This window comes from Cetorhinus maximus, chromosome 5 (genome assembly GCF_964194155.1).
Source record: "Cetorhinus maximus chromosome 5, sCetMax3.hap1.1, whole genome shotgun sequence".
Lineage (NCBI taxonomy): Eukaryota > Metazoa > Chordata > Chondrichthyes > Lamniformes > Cetorhinidae > Cetorhinus > Cetorhinus maximus.
In genome coordinates this window covers 52,217,328-52,231,746 of record NC_135883.1, presented here as the reverse complement: position 1 = coordinate 52,231,746, position 14,419 = coordinate 52,217,328, and the positions used below count along the sequence as shown (strand labels likewise).

Genomic DNA, 14,419 nt, shown 5'->3' with positions numbered 1-14,419 from the left:
GAGTTGGTGACTAATGGACAGCAATTCAAGATCATTACAAAGAGAGGAAGTTTAGAGGAGAAAATAATCTTTATACACAGGATGGTTAGCGCATGGAATTATCGACCACAGATGGTTGCTGAAGCATAGTCCATAAATAATTTTAATTTATTTAACCAATTGGAAAGTTGAATTCTGCGCATAACCTTTTACACACGGGCAAAGAACTTAGGTCTACTGCTGGCACATCACATATTATGAGCTTAAGAACAGTATAACAATCTATGAACCATGTGCATCCCAAATTAAACACTGCATCAAAATGTGCATACTTCAGTCATTGTTATCCCAATTACTACTTAGCAGCTATGAATATTCCACAAACAATCTAATAGTGCAACAAAGTATGAAGGAGTGGCAGAAGGTGGGGAGTGGTGTTGTACATTGCTGGAACCACTGATGTTCACAATTTCCATTAATGATTTGTAATCAAAAACAACTTCTAAATTTGTGGATGACAGCAAATTGAGGCAATAGTCAAACAAAATAACAGGGCATAAATACAGTTGCAGAATGGGCAAATAATTGGAAAATGAAGTTCAACACAGGTAAATGTGAGGGAGTACATTTTGGAATGAAGAATTGGGAGGTCACATAGCACTTGGGAGGTGCAAGTCTAGGTGGGCTAGAGGAATAAAGGAATCTCGGAGTACAAATGCATCAATCACAAAAAGTTGCGCCAAAAATTAGCAAGGCTTTGTGAATAGAGTGAAATAGAATTGAAAAGTAGGAAGGTTGTGCTGAATTGAACATAAGAACATAAGAAGTAGGAACAGGAGTAGACCATTCAGTCCCTTGTGCCTGCTCTGCCATTCAATTAGATCATGGCCGATGATTTTGTGTTTTGGTTTCCACTTTCCCGTCTAACCCCGGTAACCTTTGATTCCCTTGCCTAACAAGAATCTATCTACCTCTACCTTAAAAATATTCAATGACCCCGCCTTCACCACCTTCTGAAGCAGGGAGTTCCAAAGTTGCACAACCCTCAGAAAAAATTTCTCCTCATCTCTGTTCTAAAAGGGTGACCCCTAATTTTAAAACAGCGCCGCCTTGTTCTGGACTTAACCACAAGAGGGAACATCCTTTCCACGTCCACCTTGTCAAGACCATTCAGGGTCTTATATACTTCAATCAAGTTACCCCTCACTCTTCTAAAATCCAGTGGAAACAAACCCAGCCTGTACATCCTATCCTCATAGGGCAACCTGCACATTCCAGGCATGGAGGAGGGAAGCTTAATTCCGACGAGGTGGCCTTTTAATGAACATGCCAGGATGCTAATACGTGCAAATGGGGTTCCTGATACTGTTCGATGGGAAGCTCGACCCTTCCTTTGACCCGCCTCGAAAGTCAGGAGAACAGAATTCCAACAGTTTATTCAGCCTTCGGGAAACAGATTTTTTGCCTCCCTCCAAATTAAGTGCCCTTGTCCATCATGGTTCCCGCAACTGGAGGGAGTGGAAAATTCTGCCCATTGCATTTGTAACAACCTTTATTCCCTTCTCCCTGACATGACTAGGTTCCCCTTAAATACACCTATACTATTTGCTTCAACCATTCACTGCGGTAGCGAGTTCCACATTCTCACCACCCTTTGGGTAAAAAGGTTTCGTCTGAATTACGTATTGTATTTCTTGGTCACTATCTATATTGATGGCCTTGAGTTATGTCCTTCCTCACAAGAGGAAATCTTCTCTCTGTATCGACTCTTATCAAAATCTTTCATAATTTTAAAGACTTTTATTAAGTCACCTCTTAACGTTTTTTCAAGGAAAAATGAACCCAGTCTGTCATTCCCTTTCTGATGTGTACCCACACATTTCAGGTAAACCTTGTAAATCTTCTCTGCACTTTTCCAGTGCTTGTATATCCTTTTTATAATATGGCGATCTGAACTGCCCGCAGCACTCTTAAGTATGGTAAAAACAGATAGCAAGAGATTCTACAGGTATTTAAAAAGGGAAAGAGTAAGTAAAGTGAGTGTTGGTCCTCTAAAGAATGACAGTGGGGAGTTAATAGTAGATAATAAGGAAATGGCAGAAGAAATGAACAAATATTTTGCTTCTGCGTTCACTATAGAGGATACAAAAAGACATTCTGGTAATAGCTGCAATCAGAAGGTGAACGGGAGAAAGGAACTTAGTGAAATTAAAATCGCTAGGGAAACAGTACTGAGCAAATTGATGGAGCTGCGGGCTGGCAAATCTCCAGGGTCCTAGGATCTTAAAAGAGGTGGCTAATGAGATAGTCGGTGCACTGGTGTTAATTTTCCAAAATTCACCAGATTCTGGAAGGGTTCCATCAGATTGGAAAGTAGGAAATACAAACCCTCTATTCAAGAAGGAAGGGAATGCAGAAAACAGGAAACTATAGGCCAGTTAGCTTGCCGTCTGTCGTGGAGAAGTTGTTAGAATTGATCATTAAGGAAATTATATCTGGGCACTTTTGGAAGAGCTCAAGGTAACTGGGAAGAGTCAGCATGGTTTTGTGAAAGGGAAATTACGTTTAACCAATTTATTAGAGTTCTTTGAAGGAATAATATGTGGATAAAGGGGAGCCTGTAGGCGTACTGCACTTGGATTTCCAGAAGGATTTTCATAAGGTGCCACGTCACAGGTTAGTATGGAAAATAAAAGCTCATGGTGTAGGGGATAACATATTAGCATAGATGGAAGATTGGCTGGCTGGCAGAAAACAGAGAAAATGCATAAATGGGTCTTTTTCTGATTGGCAGGGTGTGACGAGTGGAGTCCCATAGGGGTCTGTGCTGGGGCCTCAGTTTTTTATGATTTACATCAATGACTTAGGTGAGGAGAGTGAAGACATGGTAGCTAAATTTGCAAAAGTATGTTGTGAAGAGGGCATGAGGAGTTGTCGATGGATATAGATAGGTTGAGTGAGTGGACAAAGATCTGGCAAATGGAGTTTAATGTGGGAAAGTATGAAGTTGTTCACTTTGGCAGGAAGAACAAAAAGCAGAGTATTACTTAAATGGAGAACAGCTGCTTAACTCTGAGATGCAGAGGGATCCAGGTGTTCTTGTACATGAGTCACAAAAAGTTAGTATGCAGGTACAGCAAGTAATTTAAGGCAGCTAATGGAATGCTATCCTTTATTACGAAAGGGATTGAACATAAAGATAAGGATGCTATGCTTCCATTATACAGGGCATTGGTGAGACCGCATCTCGAATACTATGTGCAGTTTTGGCCTCCTTATCTGAGGAAAGATATAAATGCATCGGAGGCGGTTCAAAGGAGGTTTACTAGATTGATATCTGGAATAAGTGGGTTGTCTTAGGAGGAAAGGTTGGACAGACCGGGCTTGTTTCCACCGGAGTTTAGAAGAGCGAGGGGTGATTTGATTGTAGATGGGAACATGGAACTTGAAACAACAGATCAGCCATGATCTTATTGAATGGCGCATCAGGCTGAATAGCCTACTTCTGCTCCTATTTCATATATTCATATGCCCAAATTAAGTCCAAGGATTGTGCTGGGGGGTGGGTGAGGGAAGCGTCTTAAAGGATGGGATCGGTGGTGCCGACGCTAGGATCCTGGGGTTCAGGGTACTGGTGATAGAGAAAACAGTCACAGTCGCAATCAGAGGTGGGAGTGGGATATGGTAGGATGGCAGGTCCAGGGTGAGTAGGTGAAGGTCTCATTGGGTGGGTCACTGAGGGAGGGAGACAGGTGGCTCGGATTGAGGTCAGGGTGACATGGGGACAGAGGGGAGAAAAGGCATGTGGAGGTGGATCGTGATAGGGTCCAGGGTAACAGGGGGAGGTTCAAGGGTGACAGAGGGGAGAGGAATGGTGATATTGGCTGGGTCTATGGTGATGGGGGGTGAGAGGGAGGGTGATGGAGCAGGTTTGAAAGGTGAGGCGCACCATTTTTCTAAAACAACCTTGACCACGCAGTCAGTGAGATCCCTCAAGGTGGGAGGACGGTCTTTTCAGCTGGGTGGAGTTCAAGGTCAGCACTTGTGGCTGACTAACGGGACACCCACATAATTATGAGGCAACTGGATGTCAAAGAAGTTCACTTGTGTTCCCCTCTCTATGGTTGAGCCCACATTGCAGCAAGTTTGTTCCCGGCTGATGGATCTCATAACATCGAGATCCCAGCAAAGTGTGGAGCTGCCATTCATTCTGTGCAATTTGCCATAGGCTGCAGTGAGTGGGAGGGAGGGAGGTGGATTCCTCCAAGGGTCACAGGTGAAGGAAGGTAGCCAACTCCAAACCTCCATCCTCCTGGGCGAATGGTCATGTCTGACAAGGGGTCATGCGGAGACCAAGCCAATGGTCTCTCTAAAGAGTATCGAGGGTAGTGAAGACAAGCAGAAAGTTGTCCGCTTGAAGCTTCTTGCACATGATTCTCATTACCCTGCTCAGATAGCGATGTCTCCATATGCATTCATGTCTGACTGGGAGGAACACCCATCTCTGGTCCTCCAGGTTGTCCTTTACATTGGAAGGGGTGGGGTGCAGAGGGGATGCCATGTCCAGAAGGAGACCAGTTGAAGGTCAGAGCACTTGCCTGCTGCCTTTGAGATGAAGGGCAACCTGTGAAGGGCATGCTCATTACATGATTACTGCAACAGTGAGCACTGGCTTGACCATGAGTGTATCAGAGTGGTGCTCTTATCTAGAGATGAGCAAAAGGCAATACCAGAGGTGCCCGCTTAAGTCCTGGGATGTGGCTGCTCACTGCCAGCTTCTCCAGTATGAGCTACAGCCGCAAGGACTCTGGAGTAGTAATGAGGAGCTCCTGGCCTGCAGTGTCTGTCTGGGTTCCATTTAAATATGTCACCAGGACCTTCGGCCCTATAAGGTAATGGCAGGACGGGCGACATCCGGCTCACCCCACCACAAAATTCACCAGGTTCCTCGCAGATGCATAATTAATGACTTTCCCATCCACCACCAGACTTAGTCTCCAGAATGGAAAATTCCACCCAATGTTGTATTGGGACTGTGTTAATTTAAAGTAAAATGGGGGAATGAAGGGGGCCATGTGATCTGTTCTGAATTCTGCGTTTTACTGGGAAGTAGATGAAAGGTGTTCACACTTGGAGGCAATGGCAGAAGCGTCTGTGCCGATAGTAGATAAACTGTTAGTCTCCAAAGTCCCAGGAGGATGTTGAGAATGTCGGGTTTTAAATGGTTATTTTTCAGACTATCCGCTTACTTCCAAGGCTGAATGGAGGTGGGGTCTAAAGAATAACTAATCAGCGTTTCTCGCTGGATACAAGGCCCATGTGATACATGTTGCCATGGAGATGGGCTTGAGAGGGGGAGAATCCTTAGGAAAGCACACTGAAGGATCAGGTTGCAGTCGTTCCTAAAATATCACTGAACCTGCCCGACAAGTTACTCTGCCAGGGTCTGGGGAAGAGAGAGAGAGAGAAATTACAGGCTGAAAGTCTCAATGTTTCACCGCACAGGAATATGGATGGGAACTTGCATTTGGATTGAAAATACCAAATCTATGAGGATTTGAAGTGAGACTGGAAGATTTGCCTAGCTCGCAATGGACACCGAATCTCCAAGAAAAACCGCCACCAATGAAAGGTAGTTCTGGCATTAAAAATTACCAGGCTGGAAAAGGGAAAGAACGCAAGTAAACCACAGGGAGAGCTTTTATCTTAGTGTTCAGTCAATGTTGCTCCTAGTTTTCTTGCTACAGTAAAAGTTGTAAAATGGGAAATCTTGTCATGTCATCCTTTCAGCTATTAACTAGGAGTTCAAATTTCTTTTTAAAAGTTATCCGGTCTCTATGGGGATCATAACAAGGGTCACAATGATAGATTTAGATGAGGAAAGATGACAGCAGGCTTGAATAGAGCATAAATGCTGGCATGGACTGGTTGGGCCAAATGGCCTGTTTCTGTGCCATATTTCCTATGTAACCAATGGTTTAAAAGCTGCAAGTTTTTCCAGTCAACTCATGTATTTGTGTGCACATCTAGAGGAGCAGCAAGAAACAACAGGTTGTGATGTATACGTTGTGCTTTCACTGATGGTTAAATGGTTTCACTATGGTCTTAATGAATTATTGATTGCATCTTTATAATAATAAAGGACAACATGACAATTTCTCCTTGTTCGCAAATTAAGCTTGCCTTATGCATATACAATTTAGAAATACAACAATACTGTAGTGCTTTAAATTACATCTTTGAAATAAACTTGTCATATTCGGATATCAATCATGAATTAATACGTGCAGTGATAAAACAGGTTACCCATTTCGGTTAGAGCTATGCCTGGTGTAAGCAGAGATATATCTCAGTGCTGACCACTTACATCCCTTTGAAAAAACAGGTCAGTACCTGTCCTGTAATTGGAGCATCAATCTATGGCCAGTCATCATGTAACAACTTACATTTTGGAGCCTAAATTTGCAAATAAAGGTAACTTTATTAAAGAATATTATACTATTATTGAGCTTGAATATTAAAGCTGGTCAATAGACTACAAGGTTGCCAATTTTGCGTATCTTCAAGACGACAAAAGAAAAGCTCATGAACAAAAAAGTATAATTGGTCTAGCATCTGTTGCAGCTGAGCTTTTAGAGACTAATACAGAATAAAATTAAACCCTCACTTAGACATTATTCAATTATTACAGAAAACCTGACAATGAGTTCCACCTAGATTTTGAAAAGGGCATATGGAGTTGCATGTGAAACATCAACAGTCAAGTTCAAAACTGTGGAGGAAAACTTGGAATTGGATAAGTAAATGGCTGATGGGTAGAAATTATCTTGTGAGCCTATGAGAACCTGTTGGCTGACTTTGGCCATGCCATGGTCTGCATTTAAAAGCTAATTAGGTTATGTTTGCTTCACTACTAGGGAAGTCTTTTGAAGTGTTAAGGCACGCAAGTTTGCACACTGGAGTCAGTGGACCTCTCAGAATTGACCTATCAAAAGATACCTTTCAGGAGGAAGAGAACTCATTTATCAATATTAACTCTGACACGAACGGCTTCTTTTTTGGCATACAGGTGCCGCTGCACCTGTTTAACTGCGTGCAAAACTGGACAAAACTCTACAAACAATTACTTCCCCCAAGAGTCTTGTTATCAGAGTGTGTTATTATATTCGAAATATATTTTAAAGTTTGGGACTAATTCAATCATTATTGTTTTCTAAATATTTGTGCCATTAGCATCTGTTTGCGTTCTCCTGTGTATGTGGAACGTTATTTGTAATTAAGTTGGCATTTATTCTTAGTCTGAACGCAATAGTCTTATGGTATGATTTGTCCTGCCTTTCAAAAGTTGGTGGAAGGACAATATGACCCATGTGGTCTCTAGTGCATTTTGCCATAATTAAACAGCAATACTTAAACATCTTTATACATGCATGTCACAGGATCTCTACCAACACACATCCTAAGACTCGGGGGCATGTTGTGGCAAATTCAACACTAATTTCTTGAGATACATCTTAGATAAATTAAACTCAGACATACTGCTAGGCAAAAATGATAAAGAAGTCTATGACTATAATAAGCAAATGTTGAACAAACTGACATGCTGACATTCCATTTGAACGCTTCAAGGGTGCTGCATTGTCACTGATTCAACTCTTTAAGTGAAATGCTAACTAGAGACCCATTTTGCCTGCTCCAGATAGTGTAAAATTCCATATCACCCTTTGAACAAAAGGATGATATTCTCAGTGTTTTGATCAACATTCCTTCCTCAACAATTAAGAAAACCCAATTAAGTTGTCACTCATCTCATTGCAGTCTGTGGAAATTTTCCTCGTGCATAATGGTTGACATTTTACTGTATTTCAGTCAGAGCACTTCAGACTAATTCCTTGTGGATGAAGCACCTTGCGATGTTTTGAAGACCGGAAAGGCAATGTAAATGCAAAAATTATTTTGATATCTTTCGTGTTATATCCTGTGAATGATTGTGAACAAGAGAAAAAAAGACTTGCATTCATATAGTACTTTTCATGACCACTGGACCTCTCAAAGCATTTTATAGTCAATGAAGTGCTTTTTCTTTGAGTGCTGTAAGGTAGGGAGCAGCAGCTAATTTGCACTCTGCAAACTTCCACAAACAGCAATTTTTTTTTAATGTTGATTGAGGAATAAATATTAGCCAGGGCACCCAGGATAACTCCTCCGCTCTTCTTTGAAACATTGCAGAAGGATCTTTTACATCCACCTGAGCAGGCAGATGGGGCCTTGGTTTAACATCTCATCTGAAGATGGCACTTTCGACAGCGCAATGCTCCCTCATTACTGCACTGGAGTGTTGGCCTTGATTATTGTGCTCAATCCCTGGGATGGGAACTGAATCTGGAACCTCGAGATTCAGAGGCAAGTTTGCTACCAACTGAGCCACAGCTGACACAACAGAAGAAATGAGGACACAGCATAAAGAAGTCAGTTTTCTATCCAAATAATGACAATGACTGGAATGGTCAAGTAGGAAATTAGTTAAGGACTGGGCCAGTGTTGTAGACATTGGATAATTTGAAAATCAACAGGCTGCCTGTTAGGATAAGAGGATCCTTTTCGATGAAGGTGAACAAATTCCAAGGAGAATGAAGAGGAGTTAGGTGCAAGAGAGATTGAAAGGTGATAGGAAGGCAATGTAAAGGAATACCACCATGACCAGAAGTCTTACTGAAGTCCAGAAATCAGGGCAGAATTTTTCGTATGTTGAATCAAGTTGGAACAGGTATGGGCGACTGACAAAATGGTGCTGATGGCCTGTGGTCTGCCGCCTCTGTTTCTGGCCCAGATGACTTTTGTGAAGGCAAGAAGAAAGCAGGAGGGGGGCAGGATTGTGGACTCACCTGCAGCAATGATTAGGCCAATTAAGACACTCAAGAAGGTCACTAGGAGCTTGCCTTTGACTCTTTGGAAATTTTCACGGTGGCCCTCAAAAGCTGTCTAATGCAGACCATCTCAAGAGTGGCGAAAACAGGGTCGACTGCATTTTGAGTGCAGAAGATCAACTTCTAAGTCATAGTGAAGAGGCTGAGTGGAACAGAGATGGCCTACCTCATCACAGGAAGATTTTTAGAAATCCTCACATTCCTACCCTATCCCAACTTCCATCTGCCCCCTGAAATGTGAAAAGTTCCATTTTTCCTACTTTCAAAGTTATTGTCAAAACAGAAGCCACAGCAATGGCTGCCAAAGTGAGTCAGAATGTGGCCTGCATTTGCAGTGACCCAGATCTCTTTCTAGTCCCCTGGCTCCTAACTGTCTGGCAGAATTGTCCTGAACAAATTGACAGCTCACTTCTACCAAAATATCAAAGTTTGTACTTCCCTGCGGAGGCAGGTTCGCGACTGGTAAACAAACCCGCCTTCCCATTCCTGCCTTCACGACAAAAATCCATCTGCAGAGTACTGGGCAGAACAGATCCCTTGACACTCTGGGTATAGTTTAAAACAAGTTATGCCATGAAATAAGAAAATAATTTGTATTTATATTGTGCCTTTCACATCCTCATAAACAATTAACTGTGTTGCAACTGCAGTCACTCTTATTATGTAGGCAAAATAAAACAGGCAGTCTCCACACAGCAGGATCTCACAAGCAGCAATGAGATAAATGACTATTTAACCTGTTTTGGTAGAGAAAGCCTAACAGGCATTGTAATATTTCATCCAAAATACAGCATCCATAACAATGCAGCAGTCATTCAGCATTACACTGAAGTATCAGCTTAGATTTATGTGCTCAAGACAAGCGGAATTGAGATCACAACCTTCTGACCCAAGCAAGTGTTACCAACACACTGTAGAATCAACAAATGAATTTAAGAAAAAAACTACAAAGATCAAATTCAGGGAAATTAAGCAGCAAGTTATACTTGTATATCATTGTGTGGTTCATGCTGCGGAAGTTAAGCCTAGCAGCATTGACTGGAGGGATGAGGAGTAGCATGCTGAATTTCAGTTATATCTGCGTAAATTTCACAATCACGTTTGTCAACTAAACAGCAAAAACTGAATACTGTGTTTTATAAATCAGACATTGTAATGCCATACAGTTGGAGGCACTGCTGTATAGCAAAGGCAACATTAATTTGAGTCCTTATATTTATATTTTGGCTGAAAGTTGTCACAACGGAATGGCTTCCCAGCTCATTTTATGACCACTCTACAATAATTCTATTTTGTGCTGCTGATAGGCAATCTGAAGTGACGCAGAAATGCACAAGACTTGTGGAGCACTGCTGCCTCTTAGAACTCATTTAAAAAATACTGATGTGAGAAAGTTAGTGAAAGGGCACTTACAGTGTATTGAGGTGCTTCAAACGTCTGAAGGCTCCAGATGGGATATCTTTGATTTTATTGAATCGCAAATCCCTGATAGAAACATAAATGGAAATAAAAAGGATAAATCACAACTAGTGAAGTCATTTATCAGAAAGTTATCCCACTTTAACTATTTAGAACTCTTCATAACTTAGCCTGCATAAGTGCAAAATGTTTACCATTATGTAAAAATCTGCTGGTGCAAGTACATTGTGACCAGAAAACTAAGACATTTCATTCAAAACCAAACCTCCAGCAGCACTGTTCATGTTTCATAGGGCTTTTGTCCAAATAGTGGGATATAGAAGCTTTTGAGGGCTGAGGCGTAAAATCTTTTTAAAAATTACAGAGCTCATTTTTTTTCCCCCTAAAAGTGCAATCATGAAGCTGACTGTGATCAAGGTTGACGAGAAGAAAGCACAGGTTTCCAAGAAGGGCGCCAAGAAAGCATAGAAAAAGTTGCCCGCAAAGGACAGCAAGAAGAGGAAAAGATCCAGGGAAGAAAGCTACTCCATCTACAGCTACAAAGTGATGAAGCAGGTTCACCCCGACACCAGCATCTCCTCCAAGGCCATGAGCATCATGAACTTGTTCGTGTACAAAATTTGAGCGCATCGCGGATGAGGCTTCCCACCTGGCCAATACAACAAGCGCAGCGCCATCAGCTCCCAGGAGAACTGGCCAAGCACGCTGTGTCGGAAGGGACAAAGGCGGTGACCAAGTACACCAGCTCCAAGTAAAACTCCACAATGGACTGAAAAACATATGCTTCAGTATTCTAGCAGCATGAATTCAAGAGACACTGAACGTTGTCACAACAAGCCAATCACTCACCACATAATAGCATCCAGCTGTGATGTGATGTGCACTGCAAATTCAACCAGTCAAAAACCGTCATGGTCATGTCAGTTTTCAATAGGTCTGGGTGATCCCAAAATGTGACAAGAGACTACTTGCTAATAATAAAGGGGGAAAGACAAAAGTAATCTGTCTGTAACACTGGTTGTGGGAAAGTGGTGAAATTGGCCAGATAGAGAGATATGCTGCATGAGAAGCATTTGGATGGCTGAATGATTCACAGGAAGCCATACATGATTGCCAAAAGCCACAGAGGCTTACGTTTATCATAAAATATGTACGAAATTGTCTCATCTGAATTAAATAGAAATCTGCTGACCACCATGTGATTGCCACCACTATCTGCTCGAAACAGCTTAAAAGAAAAAAAATCTATTTTGAAGGCAGTCAGGACAGGTCCAAGTGCTTAGGAACCACTTTATTGATGGTTGTTAAGAAGAAGAGAACTATAAGAGCATGTTGTAATCAAGTTCCATCTGCAATGAGGCCATTAAGAAAGCAATCATAACAAATGCTTTTCATTGCAATTGATGGATTTCACAGAAACAGTTACGGAAATGCACTGTTTTGACCTTCACAGCCTCCAAACTTAAACACAGCCGAGAAGATCTGATAGTACATGAAGGGCTGGACCAAAGCCTGAAAGCCAAGTTTTTTTCAGGCCGCCATGAGCGATTGAGACAAACAGAGGTTCAATCCAACTGCTGGTCACTGGTTTGATCTATGAGCTAGTGATGGTAGGCTGCAATCATGGACACTCGATATTAACTGCTCAGAGTACTAAGGATTTGACTTGGGTTATTTAAATTTTCTTAAAATAATAACCTGGAAATTACTTCTGCTTGCAGAAACTATTTCCGATCTTTCAAAACACTGTTAGTGCTAAACACACAAAGGATCATGTCTTAGGAATAAGACACATTTTTGAAAAAGTCTCTGATACCCCACTTAATTTGCAGTACTGTTACCTCATGGTAATCATTTATTACCAGAACTGTTTCAGGTACAGTATCCCGTGACAAAAAAAATACTGAAACTGGAAGGTGGGTGGGGGAGAGAGGGGCACAGAGTTGTGTTACAATCCCCATGGGGGAACCATAAACCAAACTAATATTTACCCAACGAACCCCAAATGAAGAAATTATAACAAGGTTTCACTTCTTCTAACTTTTACTTCAACACAAATCAGAATCAATAGGCGGAATCGTCCCAGATTTGCACTAAGTGCAGTAGAGGGTAGGTAAAACTACATTTAATCCGTTGGCCGCGTTGGCAGATTTTCATGCCATATTGTCTCAAACCCACCACATTACTTATCCATTACCAGGAAACTCGCCTTTTCCCTGGCGGGCAGGCACTCATTCACCCGCCACGCCATCACCTTGCCGCTTCATCATGTTGGGCGCCATATTTAAAGTCCAGCCACACGGACACATCTCAGTGCTTCCAGTCCACGGCTACTTCAGGGAAGATGTCCACGAAAGGCAAAAAGGCTGCAGCCCTCAGGTTTAATGACACATCACTGGAATGCCTTTTGGGCAGCGTGGATGTCCGCCATGATATCCTCTAACCCCACTCTGGCTGCAAGACGGGCAGCGGCATCACCAATCCAGCATGCAGGAGGTGGTCAGTGCCAATGCTGCACAGAAGAGGTTGGTCATCCAATGCAGATAGTGGGTGAATAATCTCATCTGTGCAGCCAGGGTATAGCGATCATCTCATCACTCTAAATTCACGCATTCAAGCCCATCGCACATTCACACGCATCTCACTCACTGTCAGCTCAAGGGACATCACCACCTACTCTCTCACACACACCCTCACATGTCCATCTGGCCTCATCTCCTCTGGAGTCTGCCTCCTCAGGCCTCACCATCTTGACGCCACTTGCACAGATCAACAGGCCCTCCACACACCCTGGAGCTGATGACTGGGAGTGCTGACTGAAGCAAGGTAGGCAAACAAACCCTGAAGTCCTGAGCTAAGTGTAGTCGGATGTTGCTATTGTGCTGTCGTGAAACACCGCAGCATGTTTTCCCGCCGAAATGGGCGGACGATCCAGATGGGGGGAATGAGGCCAGCAGACTTATAATGATATGCACATGTATTACAATGAAGTTCCGGACATCTGATGGCAGGAAATTCAGCCTGCCATTGGCAGGCCAAGCAGACGATCGCAAATTGTTTTCACGCCATCGTGAAACTGATCGTGTGTCCGCTCTCACGCCCGATGCCAGTGGACACAGAAAATCCTGGCCAATGTAAATTAAGCACGAATTAACAGGCAAATTACACTTGGTATGAACTATAAATTACACATGGAATAGCAGATACAACCAGGACTATACCACAAGATTACAAGCATTTGCATCACTCCCTGCTCAAAAATGGCATCACATGCAATCACGCAGTCTTTCCAATTCTGCTTCCAGTATGTTGGATCTCTCACTTTTCTCACTCAATGGATTTGGTACTCGAGTCACCCGCAACTGTGGGTGGAATTTTCCATTCTGGAGACCAGTCCAGTGGCAGGCAGGAAAGTCGGTGTGATTCCTGCTGGGCGGTGGGATTGCTGAACATGTGACCTTCTGCTTTTCAGCTCATTAATTATGCAACTATGAGGAGCTCAGCGAATCTCCTAACAGGGTGGACAGGAAGTCGCCCATCCCACCATCACACCAAGGGTTCCAAGGTCCTGGCACCATATTTAAAGGGCACCTAGACAGCCACCCACTCAATGCAGGCCAGGAGCTCTGCATTACTCCTCCAGAGCCCTTGTGCCCACCAACCACGACCCTTCGATGCATCCACCTCCCTCACTCCCTCTGACTGCATCCAACGGCAAATGGCACAGAAGGAATGGCAGCTCCACACCTTGCTGGGGTCTCGATGTCATGAGACCCACAAGTCAGGAACGAACCTGCTGCCTTGTGGGCTTCACCGTGGCAAGGAGAACATAATGGAGCATGATTGCTGTCTAGTTGCCTCAATTATTAGGGTGTCCCTTTAGTCGGCGACTTGTGCTGATCTTGAACTCCACCCACCCGAAAGATCCTTCTCCCACTTCGAGGGATCTAACTTACTGACTAATTGTGTGGTCAAGGTCAGATTTGAAAATGGTGCGTGTCACCTTCCAGACTGGGCCATAACCTTCTACCCTCCCCGTCATCCACCAACATGCTCCCATCACCCTTGACCCACCCAATATCATCATTCCTCTC

General features: G+C 43.0%; 1 protein-coding gene across 2 annotated transcripts in view; it reads right to left on the bottom strand.

The window, feature by feature from the left end:
- The window catches only part of LOC144680647 (peroxidasin homolog), a 242,312-nt gene that overhangs the window by 132,016 nt on the left and 95,877 nt on the right, over positions 1-14,419 (bottom strand). For both annotated transcript variants that reach the window (XM_078541867.1, XM_078541868.1), the window contains exon 2: positions 10,320-10,391. In XM_078541867.1, coding sequence (XP_078397993.1) covers positions 10,320-10,391 — 72 coding nt within the window. The remainder of the gene's footprint in view (positions 1-10,319; positions 10,392-14,419) is intronic.